Raw genomic sequence first — 16,796 nt, 5'->3', positions numbered from 1 at the left:
TTGTCCCTGCACTGGCCTTGCACCTCTTGGATAGGTTTGGAGCTGTTTGTGAGTGACTGGGTGGGGAGCCATGGCTCTTCTCCTGTTCCATGGCTGTCGCCCACACTGGGTTGGGGAGCTTATATGGATATTGGATGCTGCAGGAGTCTTTGGCTGACTGTGTGCCAAATGAATGTCCACAGCAGTTTGTAAATAGGTCCCCCTTCTCTAAGAGTAAGTCACACTGGCACTTTCCCCTCCCTGCCCTTTCTGGCATGATTTCCCACCTTTTCAGGCAGGGAGCACCTGCCTTCAGTAGTTTCCAGCAGAGCAGCTCCCTGTCACTGGCACAGCTCCTCTGTCCTGCACTGCTGGTTCTGTCTGACCCTGCTCTTCCCCTGCTCTGTGTCCGTGGCAGAGCCCCTGGCGTGCAGACTGCAGATGCTCTCTCTGGGAGGTTTTGCTGTGTGTGGTTCCTCTATTTGTAAGAAGTTTCATTAAGCTAACATAACAGAAAGCTTGTTTATCAGTTCTGAGGGTGGTGTTTGCCATAGGTAGCATCACAGGGACTCTGTATTAAACAGTGTGTCACAGTGGGCCACAACAAGGCTGATGTGTGGGCAGGAAATGTCACTGAAGGCTTGTGCTGCAGTAAATCTAGGGCTGGTCAGGGGCTTACTCAGGGATGAGCAAAGAAAGCACCTAGAATTCATCCTTGCTGCTGTAAATAAGCACAACAAGGTATAGAGCAGCAGTACAAATCTTTTTTTTTTAATGAGTTGTCATTTAAAAGGATAATAAGGTCTTATTTGGGAAAAAAAAAATAACAAAACTTCAGAAAATGCTGGTTAAAATAAAATTATGGACTGTTTTCACTCTACCAGGTAAAGGTGGTTTGAGACTTTTATCTTTCTGAGAATGTCAGTACATTTGTAATCATGCACAGAGCTTGCCTCTGTGAAATGCCAAATGGTTGATCCTGGACCATGCTGAGACTGAAATAACCAGTGACAATAAAAGAGATTTATACACAGGAATGTTTAATCAGTTTTTCAATGAAACATTAACAGAGACTTTTTTTACTCATTTAAAGCTCAGTGAAATTCACCCTAAATTAAGGACAACATAAAAATAGAACACTGACTTTCAGCTGGTGCAAAAGATGGCTGAGTATATTAGGAAATACCAGGAACAGAATTAAATCAATAGTGCATGTTTTTATATAATGGTGTTTTGAGACAGCATTGGAGATTTTTATTCTCCACTGGATAAGGCAAAACTCAATCAAATAACAAAAAGAAAAAGGGAAAATAAGTAGTGCTTTGCTAAATCTGTCTAAAAATTATAAAGCCAGTTATAAAGCAGATCTGCTGCTGCCACCTTGGGTGATCACTTAATTCAGGCTAACCTGGATTCCAAACCCTGGCACGGAGAAGCTGACACATCCCATCCTACTGGTACAAGGAGAGGAAGGAGTGATGCCAGTGCACTTCACCAGCTGTGCCCTTCGTGGGGCAAATCCAGCTATGCCCTTCTGAGAGCCAGACTGGGTTATAGAAAGAGAGGGGATTTTGGAAGCTGCAGAGATCTTCTTTTATTTGGGTGCTGCAGCCTTCTCCTGTCCTGCTGGGGGAAATGTGAAATCTGGGTATTTACCTGAAATGCCTTTCCATAGGGTTTGGAAGTCTAACCATTTCATGTCTTCTGCAAAGGTTGGTGCATGGTGGGAGAGCCTCACTAGTGTGTGCCATGAAAGCACCCTAAAATTCTTATAAACTGCTCCACTTTAAGCCAAACCAACTGCTGTGAGGCTAATTCCTTAGAAAATGTTCCTCGGCTGTCCTGGTGGGGGATGTTCTTGTAATACCCAGCAAGAGGTGTCTCACACCTTCTGGTGCATTTGGCAGCCTCATTGGCAAAAGCTCCATGGCTGGCTGCTCTTCTGCAGGGTCTGCTGTGCAGATTCCTGCATTTAGGAAACAATTGTGTTTTGTCAGCCTTGCTCTCCTTTGGCGTGTTGTGATATGAACAAACTGTTCCACTTTTTTTCTTTCAGATCTCAGATTCTTCCAGACCTTTTCTGGGGTCTGTGTGCCAAAACTACCTCAAGGGATACAGTGACAATTATGTTTTGTTTGTTCTACAAATCCTGTACAGTATCCCCTTTAAATGTATTTATATTGTTTTGTTTCATTTTGGAACAGGATTACAATGGAATGTAACCTATTGTCCCACAGCAGACAATCTGCATTTCCATAGATAGCATGAAATTTTCCAGTTACATCTTGATACCTCCAAGGCAATTCTGCAACAGCTTTTCTAGTGAGTGCACGTGTCAGCAGCAGAGATGATTTGGGCACCCTTGCAAGAGGCTGTTTCATCCTATGCCTTCCTTCCCTCTCACATAAAATTTGATCCCCCACCACTTTTCTAGGCTAAGACAAGCCAGCCCCAGGAGTCCATGGAGGAGCAGATGGCTGAATGTGAAGTGTGTATCTGAAAACACAGAAAGCAGTTGCTAGGTGGGACTAACCTGACGTCCTGCATTTGCTGGGGGCAGGAGAACAGCATTCATTACAGTGTGAAAACAACTTTTGTGGGATGCAGACTGTTTATGGAGCTGCAAAAAGCTCATTGGAAAACCCTTTTTCTTCTTGCTTCCTTCCATCCTACCCTTGCCCAAGCATTTTGACAGCCCTGTGTACATGGAGTGCTCTGCCACCCAAAGTTAATGTTTTACAGAACAAGAAGTCTTTAAGAAATGCTTTTTGATTTACAACACCCACAGTTTTCTCATGGTCAGAATTTGGATTGGCCCTAACAAGGAATCAAGAGCCTCCATAGAAACTGATTTTAGCTTCCCAGTGTTGGAATTGTTCTGATTCCTGGCACCACTGAGGAATATCTCTGTTTCTGGATATACTGGCTAGTGCATGTGCTTTTCAAAGGCCACTTTCCTCACACAGCTCAGTGCTATGGCAGACTGGGAGGACATCTCTGAAGGCTCCATGGAATCCAAGCACATGGACAGGGAGATATGATTTGAAAGAGAAAAATGGCAGGCTTAGTTTTTGGAGCAAAAGCCTCTTGTTTTTCCTCCAAAGATTTTGGAGTGGGCTTTAGTCAGTAATATTCAGATTAAACTCACTATAAAAAAGATTGTCCTGAGCCACGTGTGGACCAGCCCAGATGCAGAGCTTGGCTTCTCCACCTCAGCCAAGTTCTTGTCAGTTTATGTTCATAATTTTAGACAACTGTCTTGTTATCATCAAAACTCATTAGGCATTTTCATTTTGTGATACTGGACTAAGGCTGAAAATATCCTGGGCTCCACAAAAACAAATTGAAAGGAAATCAAGCCCAAAACATCATCCCCTCCATCTCTTATTTCAGGAGCAGTGCAAGGCAGAGTCATTCGGGTGCCTCCCAGCTGGGCTACTTCAGCATTTTTCCATCCTGATCTGGAACTTTTCTTTGTGTGCAGGAGTGAGTCTTGGATGGACAGCATGACTCCAAGACTGTGCAACCACCTTGCAGAGCACAGCCTGCCACGTGGGAGAGCTCCCTTTTGGGAAGAGAGGAGGTTACACTGGTCCTGATGGGCAGACCCCAGTGTCCCCTGGTGACCAGGGAGGAGTCCAGGCAGGAGTGTCATGTCCCATAGGATGGTCTTGCCCAGGGAAGAAGCAAACTAAAGCACAGTGGGTGTTTCAGATCAGTCTAAAGTGAGGTGTAAACTGATGGCTGACAGGGGAGGTTATGTGAAGGGTTGCCACTGCTGTAAATTTGAGAAGTTCTGCCCCTCAGAATGGCTCTGCTCAAGGCTTTTGCTTGTTGCTCTTACAGCTGATGTGTGTGCATCTGTGAGGCTGTGCTGTTTGCAGGAAAAGGTCTCTGAAATAGCAAAAAAGGATGTCCTGCACAGTGAGAGCAGGGAGGGAAGAATCACAGCTCCCACAGACATGTATGAGCCTTTCAGATTGCTATTTCAAATTGCTATTTGAAAGCAATGACATTTCATAAAGGAGAAACTTGGAGTAAGTGCTAAGCAGTTATTGTTTCTGGTCTTATAGATGACCCAGGAATGTGATGTTTTTACTGGCACTCAGTGAGACAGCTCTTGGTTGGGAGCTGTCCAAGGCTCCTGGCATGGCTTCGGCATTCCTGCAGATTTGACACAATGATTTTAACCAAAATCCCACATGCTTGATATAATCACTCAGTGCCTTTAGAAAGGATTTTATACCTAATATGGACAAAAAAGGGCTCTGCTTTTTCAGAGATGTGACGTGTAGTGAGCAGGTTTGGATCCAGAAATAGACTCATCTGTATTCACTTAGCTTTGGTATTTTTTTTGTGGTCTTTATTATAACAGGCAGGCACCTGCTGATTGTCCAAGTCTACAGTGCAATATTCAGGTTTAAAAAGCACAGCTAGCCCTCAGTTTCTCTTGATTGTCCTCTCTGTGGCATGTGAATTTCAAACACTCCGTGGGGAAGTTCAGTACCAGTAGAGTCCAACAAGAGACAAAGTAGAATAGGAAGGGTAGCAGAGTCCAGTATGCTGAGGAAGTACCATTTGCTTCTCCAGGATAAATCTTTTATACGATGGTTATAGAGGATGGTCTTCACAGTTTCTCTTGGGGAGTGGGTAAGAGGAATGTGTATTATTGATTCATACTTGCCACAGTTTAAATTACGTGAGTTTCATGTTTATCAAGAGTTGGTCTGAGGAAGCTAATGGTTTACTCATGCAGCCTGCCTTTGTTTAGGTTGTGAGCTCCCTTTCTGTAGGTTGAGCTCTCTTTGAGCACCATGGAGCGAGGGGTGGGGACCTGAAGCCATCGTGGCCTCCCTTGGTGTTGCAGTTCTCCTGCAGCACACAGCCCCAGGGTGGCCCCACTCCTTGTGCTGCAGCAGGGGCAGGGGACAGAGATAGCAGAGGCATGAGTTACAGCCCTGGTTCCATGTGCTTTTATGGCTGCAAGCTGGAGCCAGGCTGGGATGCAGCTCCAACAGGCTGTGATTTCCAAAGGGGAGAAGCTCTATCTGTGCCTTTTGGTTTCCTGCCTTATGGAAGAAATATGATGCTTTTCCAAGAGCAGCTATTTGTTGGAGAAGCAAATAGTGAGAGATGTCACATGATGGCCAACTGTGTGGTCAGGGAGAGAAGTGTATTTCCTCATGGCTCCACGTGGATGTGTAATTCCCATCTCCTCTTTGCTGTTATCAGCCCAATGGAAAAGGCCCACGCCTACCTGAAGTTTACTGCGTCATCAGCCGCCTGGGGTGCTTTGACTTGTTTTCTAAGGTAAGGAGATATTTTTTTAATATTGCTTTTTAATTTGGTTGTTTACTGACACACATCTGCAGTGATGAACCAGGCTGGAAGAATTCCTTCCTTTGATGGGAGATAACTATTTTACAGTTGCTGTTTTGGATATTCTATCCCTATTATTTGGTTCATCAAAGAATGTCTTATTACTTCTGTGACTGAGGCAGAAATTGATTCAGAAAACATCTGGGTGTCTGTATGATCTGGCTGACCGAAATTTTTTCCATTGTTTTCTACAGCCGTTCTGTGCTGAGCTGTAATTCTTGGCATCCATAGTTTGGATGATGGGCCAGTACCACTTTTGTTCCAACACCCTGTGGAATGATGAGGTTGAGAAAAAAGATTATTTGATATATGAATTCTGTACACTTAAAACTAGGGACACTTTTTTTTTCACCCTAGAGTCCAGAATAAAGCACAGATGATCTTTTGATTTGCCCAGTTTTAATTGATGGTGTTTTAATTTGCCAGAGATTTTCACTTCAGGTATGGGAAATCTCTCAAACTTTCACAGATTTTACCTACTAATTTTCATAGGAATAAAGTGGAAAAGAGCATGTAAATCATTGATGTTAAATAAAATCATAGCATTTCTATTGTTCATATGATCTAATATTCATACAGAATATTATCTTTAAAGTAGGTTTCAAGTTTTTCTAGATAAGATTTTAACAAATTTTATGAACAACTTCATACAAGCCTTGTGTGAAGAACAACAGTTGGGTTGCAAATAGTTTATTGCAATTTTTCTTCTGATGTCTTTCATAAAGCTCTGAAATCAAGGGTTTATAACAGTGCCTCTTAGATGTAAGATGTATCTAAACACAGATATCTGTGAGTGAAATGGAATGCATTGTTCTGGGAGGATCACCCAGCTCACCACACTCGTGGTGTGGACAGAACTCATGAGGCTCTTTGTTTGCTATTATGTTTTTATCTCATTTTGATAGTGCTCTATTTTACAAAGAAGATTTGGGAGAAGAAAAAATAAAATAAGTGTCTTCCTTACAACCAAGTATCACTGCAACTGAGGTATAAGGTCAGACAGCTGGCCCTCAATAGAATGAACAGCTGTCTCTACCTTACACTGTGAATGATGAAAGACCGTGGGATATTAAATCTTGGATATTATTTATGACAAAAGCAAAAAGATTCCTCTGTTTCTGTTTAAAATGTTTCTCTTCCTTTTTCTGATAAATTTCATTAACTTTGTCTTCCACAAAGCCTTTCCTGCTCACTCACTGTTGCAATACCTATTGCTGAGACAGACTTGAGAACCACAGATATTTTAACTTCCAGCCAGTTCATTTGGTCATGGTTTCAACAGATGTTTCTGACCGTTTTATCTCTTGGGATCTCTGTTCAACTTTTATTTGGTTTAAATGCTCCTTTTATTTGCGTTGTGAAGGTCTTTGGAGCCAGGCATATGACACACACATGACCCCAAGTCCAGCAACAAAATCATCAAACGGCCAATCCTGTGGCTGCAGGAACACAACTGAGTGCTGGCAGTGTGCAGGAGCAGCAAGGGACCTGGGGCACAGCCCTGCTTCACTGCTGCTTCCCACTGGTTTTGTTTGCTAAGGATGGCTGTGCTGCACATTACATCAAGAGTGAAATCCATGGCCTCATTTATGGTTTTCTGCCACTTCCAAGGACTGGAATGCAAGTTATGTACACAGGGCCAGCTTTGCTTTAGTTAGGCCTTCATTATGTCACAGAGAGGAAGGGGAAACTATGCACCAGTGAATGCCTCTGCTGGCATTTGGTGTCACCAGCTCTCCTTACAGGTCACCAGCTTGTGCTTAAGTGTCCTTTAATGTTCTGCTTCAGTGAAAATCATTTCCAAGAGAAACAAGAGAAAATGCCTGGCTCAGACCCACTAATTCTTGTATGGCCTTTTGCTCTGGAGTGGTGGTTAAAGGATCACCATTGCAGGTCAAACCACTAACTGCTTTGAACCTTGCTTTCTGTCTTTGCTTTATCATCTATATGCTCAGTCTAATGTGGGAAAGCTTAGCTGTGATCTAATTTATGTTGCCCCGTGTGACCAAAGAGAGAAGAACACAATAGTCTCCTCTGTCTTTAAGAAGTTCCATCTGCTTATTTGAAGACTAGTTTACTTGCTGTTTCATCAAGAGAAAATGACCTTAATGCAGGCACCAGTATGAAGAGCTGGGTGTGCCTCAGGGGCAGCTCATGGTCTCCAGCTCAGCACAGACTCTGATCTGACAGCCACTGCTGGGACCCTTTCAGGGGCTCTGTCCTGCTGTCATAGTGGCAGCATTGCTTTCTGACTTTTTCCTGTCCTCTCAGTTGAAATGGAAGAGATGCTTAGTGAAGAAGAAAGTTTCTCCTTGATATAAATTTCAAGATGTACTGAGATGTACCTGGGCTGTGATCATGGGATTTGTCTTCATCTTTCTCTCCTTCAGCTCACCCTGTTGTTCAGGCATAATCCCAACAATATATACATCCCTCTAGTCATGTTGAATCTCCTTCCTCTTTTCCAGAGTTGTTAATTCTTCCTTGCCTCTGTGTTAATAACATTCACAAACAGGCTTCATTTTGTAACAAAAAACCCCATGGATTGATGGTAATGAAGAAATACATGACAGAGGAGACATAAACTTAGATCTGCCATGTGTTTCAGCACACGTGGGTCAAAGGATGCTCCAAAAGTCTATGTGATGCTGACATGTTGTGTGTCTCACTTATGTCTTACTAATGGACCAGATCCTGGATGAGGTTGAAAGGAGAAGGGGAATATCTGCTGCCCTGGTTTATCCATTTATGAGAAGTCTGATGGAATCTCCTTTTCCTGCACCTGGAAAGACAATCAAAGTCAAAACCTTCCTGCCTGGAGCTGGAAATGAGGTAAAAAGCAACTGCAAACATTAAAAGTCAAAGCCTTACCCTTTACCTCTCCAGTGTCAAAACAGCAAAAGAAAAGCAGGAGACAAACAGATCCTGCAGGGCTGTGGGGTGGCAAACCCTCAAAATAAGCAGAGCATGAGCTGCACTGCTGTGGACATGCTAATGCTAGTTCCCATTGATGATTAAAAGCCAATTTATGGTTATGTACTTATTATTTTATGTTTATTAATAAGTTGTGTGTAAGAAAAGCAGCCAGCACAAATGTCCCAGTGTGCCTGGCCTAGTGCAGCTCAGAGACTGCAGCATTGCTGGGCTTTATCACAGTGATAACAGGCAAGGGGGAGTTTCCCATGCTCTCTGTACCTGAGCACTTCAGCAGCTGCTTGTTATTTCAAACCTTGTTACTGCTGGTCCTGGCCATGGTAGGAGCAGCATTTAAATGGCTCTCTTTGGTAATAAATACCTTTTAACTGGCTCTCAAAGGAAAGTATGTAATGTAAAACTCTTTTTTTGTGTGTGTGCACACATATAATAGATGCCATTTCTTTTTATTCCTGACTCAAGTAGCTAGAAGTCTAGAATTAGACAACATGTGCTTTATTGGAAAATAACAGTATTGATTAAAAGGCTTTTTCAGCTTGGGGCTGGCTAGCCATTTACAGTGTCAAATTCTGTTCTCTGCATGCCCTTACGTAAAAATAGAGTAGCTCCACTCAGATGGTCAAGCATATACAGGGGATTCATTACTGAAGATAGAAACAGAATTTGTCCCATTTAGTGAAAGCAGAGAGAAAAAACTCCCCTTTAGGGTTATTTCACCCTCCTTAGGGTTTTTTTGCAGTGCCTTTGTTATTTTTGCATTAAATAGTATTTTCTCTATGAATGTAATGCCACTGACTTCAATGGAGTGGGCCTGTAATGTATGGCATGAAATGTAAAGGGTTCCTTGTATAAGTGACTTGCAAGGCATTTTAAAGTCACCTGCATTTTCTTCTGGAGAGGCAGCATCTGAAAGGGTGATTGGCATAGCAGGGAAAAGAGCTGACAATGCTTTTTCTGTGTGAATGTGACTGGGAGCCATGATCTGCAACCTCTCTATCCTCTGCTCAAGCTTCTGAACTCTCCCAGAGAAAAATATTGAGATAATTCCAACAAACAAACAACTCTCTTCTGGCTGAGCTTTGCTCTCTGTTGTGCTAGTACAAACTCGTTATTTAAATGGAATGCACTGGCTTAATTAGGAACAGAATCTTATCCGTCCATTGTGGCTCCTCTTGCCTAAACAAAGATGGTGATTAATTGGGAAGCAGACAGTGTGTTTCTTTGTGATGAGCAGACTGAGGCAGCAGGCTTTGCCAGGCAGCAGAAAACATCCCTGGTATTTGTAGAAGCTGCCATAACTTGCATTGCATCCTACCCTGCAGCAAGATTTTTGTGTTGGCAGGTTTGCAGTAGAATCAGCCCCTCCTGCTTTGGCACATACGCTTGATTTGAGCTTGCAATCCCCGTGCTAAGGAATGGAAGTGGGCACCTCTGCTGATTGTGAGGAGGTTAGCCAGCATTTCCAAGGAGCCATTCCTGCTACAGTCACTCCACAGTTTGTTTCTTACTGCTGTTTGGGGCAGCACCTGAATGAGGGTGTCTATGCATCATACTGTTTCTGTATTTCAGGCTTAAAAAAATCAAATTTATTTGATTTGATACATACTGTTCTAAGAGTAGTTTTCTTTTTACAGTTGTGTATTAGTGATCACAAACAATATCACAACCAAACTGATAAGAACTTATTTTGTTTACAGTATCCTGTGATCTTGAGCATATCCTTAAAACAGTGTTTGTGAGGATTCTGTAAGGGCTACTCCAATTAAAACCTGATCCAGTCTGCTTGTGGAATGTGGTGTCACGTGCATGAAAACATAAAACATAAAGTCTAAAGCAATAAAGTGATGGTGATTTTTGGACATATGGAAAGAAGGTGCATGCATGTTCCTGTTAATATATATTCAGAAATTTTAACATGGTTTCAAGTTAGTCAACTTCTTCTCTTTCCCTTCTGTTTCCTCAAATTCCTCAATAGTCCATCATTTGCTGTCTTGTGCTTCATATTTTTCTCCTTCTGTACTCTCTTCTTCACGTTATTTTTCCCTCTTCTTTTTTCTGTCCTCTGCCTTCAAGTTCCACATCTGAACATGTCAATTGCAGAGTAAAAGGAAGATATAATAAAGGAATCAAGGAAAAGGCATTTGAGAAAAGGAAGGAGAGGGCCAGAGGTCATGGATGAAGTATGAAAATTAGACTGTAAAGGGATGTCACAACTCACCATCTAAGACCTTGTCCTGACTCCCCAGTTAAGTATATATATGTACATATCTTTATGTGAAAAGAGAAAGGTTTTAAACATTCTCTAGTGAATTACACATTACAGGAGAGTGGAAATGAAGTAAATTGGGTTCAAGGTCTTTCTGGCTTTTTTAGTTGAGTTCCAGGCTCCTATCTAGATGTTAATATGAATTGTTAGTCAAGCTTAGAACCCAATTTACCTTGACTTTATGGCTGTTTCAACCCTATAAGCTTCCATCTCCAGCGTTTAATTGTTACTTGCTTCACACTCTCGACTCAGCCAAGCTTTACATCTCTTACAGAAGGTTTGGAAGGGGGAGTTACGCTTCCCTTGGAGATGTCAGCAGACAGTCATCACACACAGCTGTATTCTGGGAAGAGTGGCATGACAGGAGTTGTGCAATGTGCCATTGTTTTTGTGTGCCTGCGCACGAGGGGCTGGGTCACCGCAGGCGGCCGGGCTGGCTCCGCGCCCCGGCGCTGCTGACCCCGCTGCTCTTGGCTGTGTGCAGGTCATCGAGCTGCGGCGGCCCATGGACTCCCGCCTGGAGCACGTGGACTTCGAGTGCCTCTTCCGGTGCCTGAGCGTGCGGCAGATCATCCGCATCTTCGCCTCCCTCCTGCTCGAGCGCCGCGTCATCTTCGTGGCGGACAAGCTCAGGTGAGCGGTGCCGGCACCTGAAGCACACGTGCAGGACAGTGCTGTCTCTAGGTGGAAAAGAGATTCTGTACCGAACGGTTTTCAGATGTCAGGATCCTCTCACTGGAGGATTTAAAGGTCTTTTTGCATCCATGGATGTTCTGTCTTTCCCACCTGTAAAATGGTGATGCAACTTCTCACCTTCTTCACAGTCAGCAAATGTTTGCACAGCATTTTGACACCGTGTAGTGCCAGCAATGTTTCTGTCAGGTTTTGGATACAGATACTCATAAAGAGTGGTAGAGGTTGTCACTGAAGTGGTTCACATTGTGCTCATGCAGCGCAGGCAGGCAGGGAAGTGGGGTGCTGAGAGCTCCCCTGATTTGCTCTGTGCAATACTGAGACTTTATTTTGGGGCTGTTTCAATTCCTGCTTTACCAAACCCATCCAGTGTGAGTGTTAAACTGCTATCACAGCGCTTCCCAACTATTTAGGATATTTTTCCTGGTGCTCATGTGACCTGAAAGCATTTCCTTTTGGAAGCTCCATCTTGGGCTCATTGCTAGAACCTCTGAACACGCCTTTTGCTTCCCTGCCCTTTGATTGCAATCTCCCCTCCTTGTTCCTCCCCTCCTTTGTTCCTCTTGAACTCAGCCCAAGGTGTAAGGAGTGAGATCAACAGGCCTCATCTCGCCATGGCTTTCCCAAGGAAATGGGAGCTCTGTGTAAGCTGCATCCCTGCCCCACAGCAAAAAAAAAATCCTATTTTTTAGATGCTTCTATAATCCATACAGAAAAGTGTGGGTAATGTAAAGAAGACATTATTTTCTGTGGCATGGTACATAATAAAAAATAGCAAATAAAAGTAAAGCCTGTCATTTATTAGACTCAGGAACATCCAGCATTTTTAAAAGGACACCAGAGGCTGTATGGGAGGTTAAAAACACAGATGGATCTACCCAAACAAACTCTGCTAAACATTTTATCAGTCCCGACCTCCTCTGAATGACCGCCAGAAACAATAGCTGCACTTTGTGGCCGCCAGTGTATATAATAGCAAAAATACTTTGCATAGTAAAAGCTTTACAACCTTTAGGGGAGAATTTCTTAAAGCTGCAGACCCTTCTCAGGTTATAAAGTTATTTCCTTAGCAGTCTTTTGTGTGTCTAGAACAACAGGAACATTTTATTTCGTCCCTTCACTTGTCAGTAACCCTTGGTTTGAACGACCATTTGGGATGATTTAATTGCACATATACCTGTGATGAGAATTGTGTAACTAGTACCCTGCAGTACTTTAGTAGATAAATGAATCACACCATGAATATTGGAGCAGGTAGCTCTAGAAATACTGTTGGTGTGTCCTTCTGACTTTTCCTACAGCATGTTTACTCACCTCATCCTGTCTGTTTTGCCATTCTTTCAGCACCCACAATTCAGACTGTAATTCAGATTGACACAGATCTGCATTCCTTCCAATGGCACAGTGATCTGAGTGGAAACTCACAGAAGTGGTACAGCAAAAGTGAGGGCTCTGCTGCTCTGCTCTGGAGTTCCCAGTTGCTCCTCTGTAGTGTTCTGTGGACCACAGGCACAGCTGTGCAGGGATGCCTTACTGTGGGAAAGATCCTCAGCTGTGAGGGATGAGACAGACAGCAGCCATGCCCTGGAGCCTTTCCCTGGGGCAGCTGGCCTAGCCAATGCCATATGGTGCCCTGGGCACTGTGCAGAGAAAATCAACAATTAAACCTACTTTGACAGGCTCAAGGTAGCTGGCATGGAAAGCAGTCGTGTTGCTGATACTGAGGGCTTGTGGTAACCCAGGACTTTATCAGGCAGCCAGGGTTTTATGCACGTTGCAGCCCTGGCTGGGAGTTGAGGCTTGCCTGTGCAATTCCTTTCTCTTGGTAGCTGCCTAGTCCCACAGGCCTTGGAGCATGGAGTAAGTGTTCTGCTTACAGGCAGTGTGCTGCTCACCCTTTTGGCACACAGAAATAGGGCACCAGGACCAACAGGAACCAGAAATTATAAAGATCCCTTTTGGTTAACACATATCCCTACACTGTGTCTCCTGCAGAAACTGTGCTTCAGTGAGCTGTTGTTTCTGTGTGAGAGAGGGCCATGGGATAAGGGCCATAACAAAGGAGAAAAAAGAGAATTCAGATGCATCTGAGAGGCTTGGGAGGCTTGCTCCTGTAAGAAGGCACAGAACCTTTCTTACAAAAAGAGCTTATGTTCATATGCTTTACTATATCCATATGTGCCCTTTATTGTACATATATAATTGGTTTCACTTGGTAAGAGGAGGACAAATTCTGATGTGGTAGATAAGGTTCTGCATGCAGACTTGTGGATCCTGAGCTATCCTTCTGAACCCTCTGACCTGCTGAGTGTCACAGGCTGGAAACACAGCACCTCTTTCTTATCTTTTGTCTGCTCTGTCTGGGATCCCAGCCACTCTGGGAGGGAGACCACTTCCTGCTCTGTGTGTGCAGCAGCTCTGCTTTGTGCAGTGTGGTCCCTGTCAGCACAGGGATCTAGGAGGTACTGTAAACCAAAAACCAATAATGAGTCCTTTGACAAGAGCTGGAGAAAGTGACAGTGGATTTAAATTCAATACTTACTGAGATTTTCATGGTTTAAATAGGGATGAAGTCTAAAATGAAACACTCTGGCTTTGAGCTAGTAACTGTCTTCTTGGAACCTTTGCCTTGTCTGACATGAGTTTTGTTTATGGGCATCCTGGCTGAAACTGGAGTTTACCAGTAATGTGGGGAAAAAAGAGAAGCTAAACATCTCACAAGTCTGTTCTGTGCCCAAAGAATGAGAGCAGGAAATTAAAATGATTTTACAAGGGTTTGATTTCTGTATGTACCCAAAAACTAGCTTAGAAAGAAATGATGTTGGGGTTTAGGCTTCAAACAATAAGATGCAATGGGCTTTTGTGGCTGTCTCTTTCATGGGTCTTCCAGCAGTAAATGATTTCACACGTTATACAAGTCTGGGAAAGTCATGCCTGGTGAAGTGAGATTCATTCAATAAGTTGTTATTTATGGTTCTTACAGTGCCCAGAATGTGCCAGAATTTAAAGTCCTTGATCTTTGCAGGAAAAGATTGTTTGTTAACACAGAGAGTGATGTTCCCAAGTAGTGAGGAAACAACAGCAAAGTTCTGAATGACAGCACCGTGAGGTTGCCCTGGTTAGATATGTGCAGTTAGGTTTGGATATTTTCCCCCCCAATAAGTTGATCATGTATTTTTTTGCTTGAAATTGGCTGAATAAATCCCTGCAGCTGTTTGCTCACCTTCAAAAATGAATGTGAATCTGCCAGCAACCTTTCAGAATTTTGCTTTCTGTGAACAGTGAAGAAGACAACAGGGAAACTAAGATAATGATAAAGAAACTTGGAATAATAACAGTAGTAGTAGTAATGATAATGATAATAATATCACAGCTCTTAAAAAGGAAACTTAAGGCTCCAATTAAGGCTCCAATTCCTTAAAAATCTACTGAAAGCACAGCTGATGTGATATGCCTCATCCCAGCTCTAATCCCTGTGCCACTGGGAACCCCTGTTTATGTTCCCAACATTTTGCTTGTTCACCCCAGCTCTGGAATAGTCCTGTGCCTGCCAGCTGCAAAGGGGGGCTGCTCCAGTGCCATCCTCTGGGGCTTGAGAGGCAGCAGATGCAGAACCAGTGGGGCCCAGGGCTCAGGAACACTGACCTTGCTGCAGCACAAAGGTAGCAACAGAAAATAAATAGAAAGCAAACATTGGAAGAAAAACATTTCTCTGCTTATTTTAGTTTTATGCTAGGGGAACAAATTTATGGACGTGTTTGCTGAGGAGGTGATGTATCCATGTGTGTGAGAACAGTGTCTTTGCCTTTTCCCCTGAATGTTTGCAGAGGGGAAAGGAAAACCCTCTACACAGCAATGCTCTTTGGTTATAGCCCCATTTTTATATATAAAAAACACTCTTGCTGTAATCCACTATACTGGGAAGGACTCTGAGGATATTTTGCTTAAATTTCACATATAGGTCCAGTCCAATGCCAGCCACAGTCAGTGGGAGTGTTTGGATGAGGCTTGTTTTATGCTATGGATCCAAATCCTCCAGTATTCTTCTTCTGAAAACTTTTGGGGCTGTGAAATGCTTCTATAGAGCCCCTGCTCTTGTAAAAGACAAAACAACTTTTCATTGTTGTGGATTTTGGTTTTATATGAGATATTTCAGCTACTTCTCAGTGAAGCAAGATTATGGGCCTCGGGGAGAAAACCCTATCCCTGCTCCTCCCGTGGTATTTTGAACTGCAGGAGGAATCTCTCTTCCAGCACAACTGTAGAAAGTCCAGGCAGATCCCAGACCTGACCAAAGGTTACAGGCTGGAGACAGAAACACTGACTAATACAGGACAGAGCAGAAATATGTAAATAGTGGGGAAGTCATCCCACAGGCACGTCTCTGTTAACTCTGGAGCAAAGGAGGAGCAGAGTGTTGTGTTCAAGGGCAAAGGCTTTCAGAAGACAGCAGTGTTTCCCTATTCTCACGCACAGACACAGCTCAGGGCTGGCTCACTGTGCCCAGGATGTTCAGGGAGTGGTGATGCCTCTCCTCATGCTTGAATCTGTTGTTTTGGGGCCAGGCTAGAAACTGGCAGCAAGAGCTGAGCAGTAGCCTGGTCCCCATTTCTTGGTGCCTACGTAAAAAACATCCTTTAACCTAGCAGCCAAAGTCATAGTATGATCTTGTAGCTCAAGTTAAAATATGCAAATTTAAATAAGAGATAAGTGGCAATGTTTTAGTAGTAAATCATTGCTCCTCAGTCCAGTAGCAAGGTCATGTGGAAAAGCAAGAATAGCTAATTTCTGGGGCAGATTACTAAAGTGCAAACTCACTCTCTATCTCCTTACTGTTCCTTTTTCATTAACAAAAGTAGGATTTAATTCTTACAAACGAATCATGGCCATGACAGGTCTGAACAGTTTTACCAGCTGCCTGTGAAAGCTCCTTTCCAGTAGCTGTTGTCTTGTAACACTTGTAAAGTCTGCCAACCTGCAGCTTAAAAGGTAAACCCATGTGTATTAGCACAAAGAGAAGTGTGCTTGGTAAACAGACATGAGCTTTGGCCAGCAATAAAGACTTCCTTTACTTTCCCTGTCACAAAAACGTCCAGAAAAAGAAAGGTGAGAGAAATTTGACAACAAATACATGCCAGAAACCAGCTTGTGAGGGAGAATTTACTGCTGTCAGTCTCTGACTGGTCTGTACCATTTCTGAGCACAGGCTACAGGGTCTTGGTAGTCTTTTAATTATCAACTGTGCATTAAAGATGATGTTTGGAGATGCAGACTACTGCACCTGTGGAATGTGTAATAGCTCACAGATCTTCTCTCTAAACCCAGGAGAAGTATGGATGGCTGACATTTCTTCTGGTGTATTTTTATCCATAGAACTTGAAGTGCTATCTTAATACTTTCAGGATTATTGTTCTTTTCTGGTCTGATATGCTGAAGATAAGCTAGAGAATTTCTTTCTCTAGCTTAATTAATTTCTGCAGTGGAAGGAATGAACCCTTGTATAATTATCCAATATAGACAGAATTTATTCTACAGCAAAACCATC

At 43.2% G+C, this 16,796-nt stretch overlaps 1 protein-coding gene across 10 annotated transcripts in view; it reads left to right on the top strand.

Annotated features, from left to right (window-relative positions):
* Positions 1-16,796, top strand: part of DENND2B (DENN domain containing 2B) — a 158,523-nt gene that overhangs the window by 124,755 nt on the left and 16,972 nt on the right. For 8 of the 10 annotated variants that reach the window (XM_064425436.1, XM_064425434.1, XM_064425437.1 and 5 more), the window contains 3 exons: positions 5,212-5,289; positions 8,050-8,190; positions 11,043-11,191. In XM_064425436.1, the coding sequence (XP_064281506.1) occupies positions 5,212-5,289; positions 8,050-8,190; positions 11,043-11,191 (368 nt within the window). The other 2 variants (XM_064425432.1, XM_064425433.1) reach the window with 2 other exon arrangements.

Source organism: Passer domesticus, chromosome 6 (genome assembly GCF_036417665.1).
Source record: "Passer domesticus isolate bPasDom1 chromosome 6, bPasDom1.hap1, whole genome shotgun sequence".
NCBI classification, from domain to species: Eukaryota; Metazoa; Chordata; class Aves; order Passeriformes; family Passeridae; genus Passer; species Passer domesticus.
This window is presented reverse-complemented; position numbering and strand designations above follow the sequence as displayed.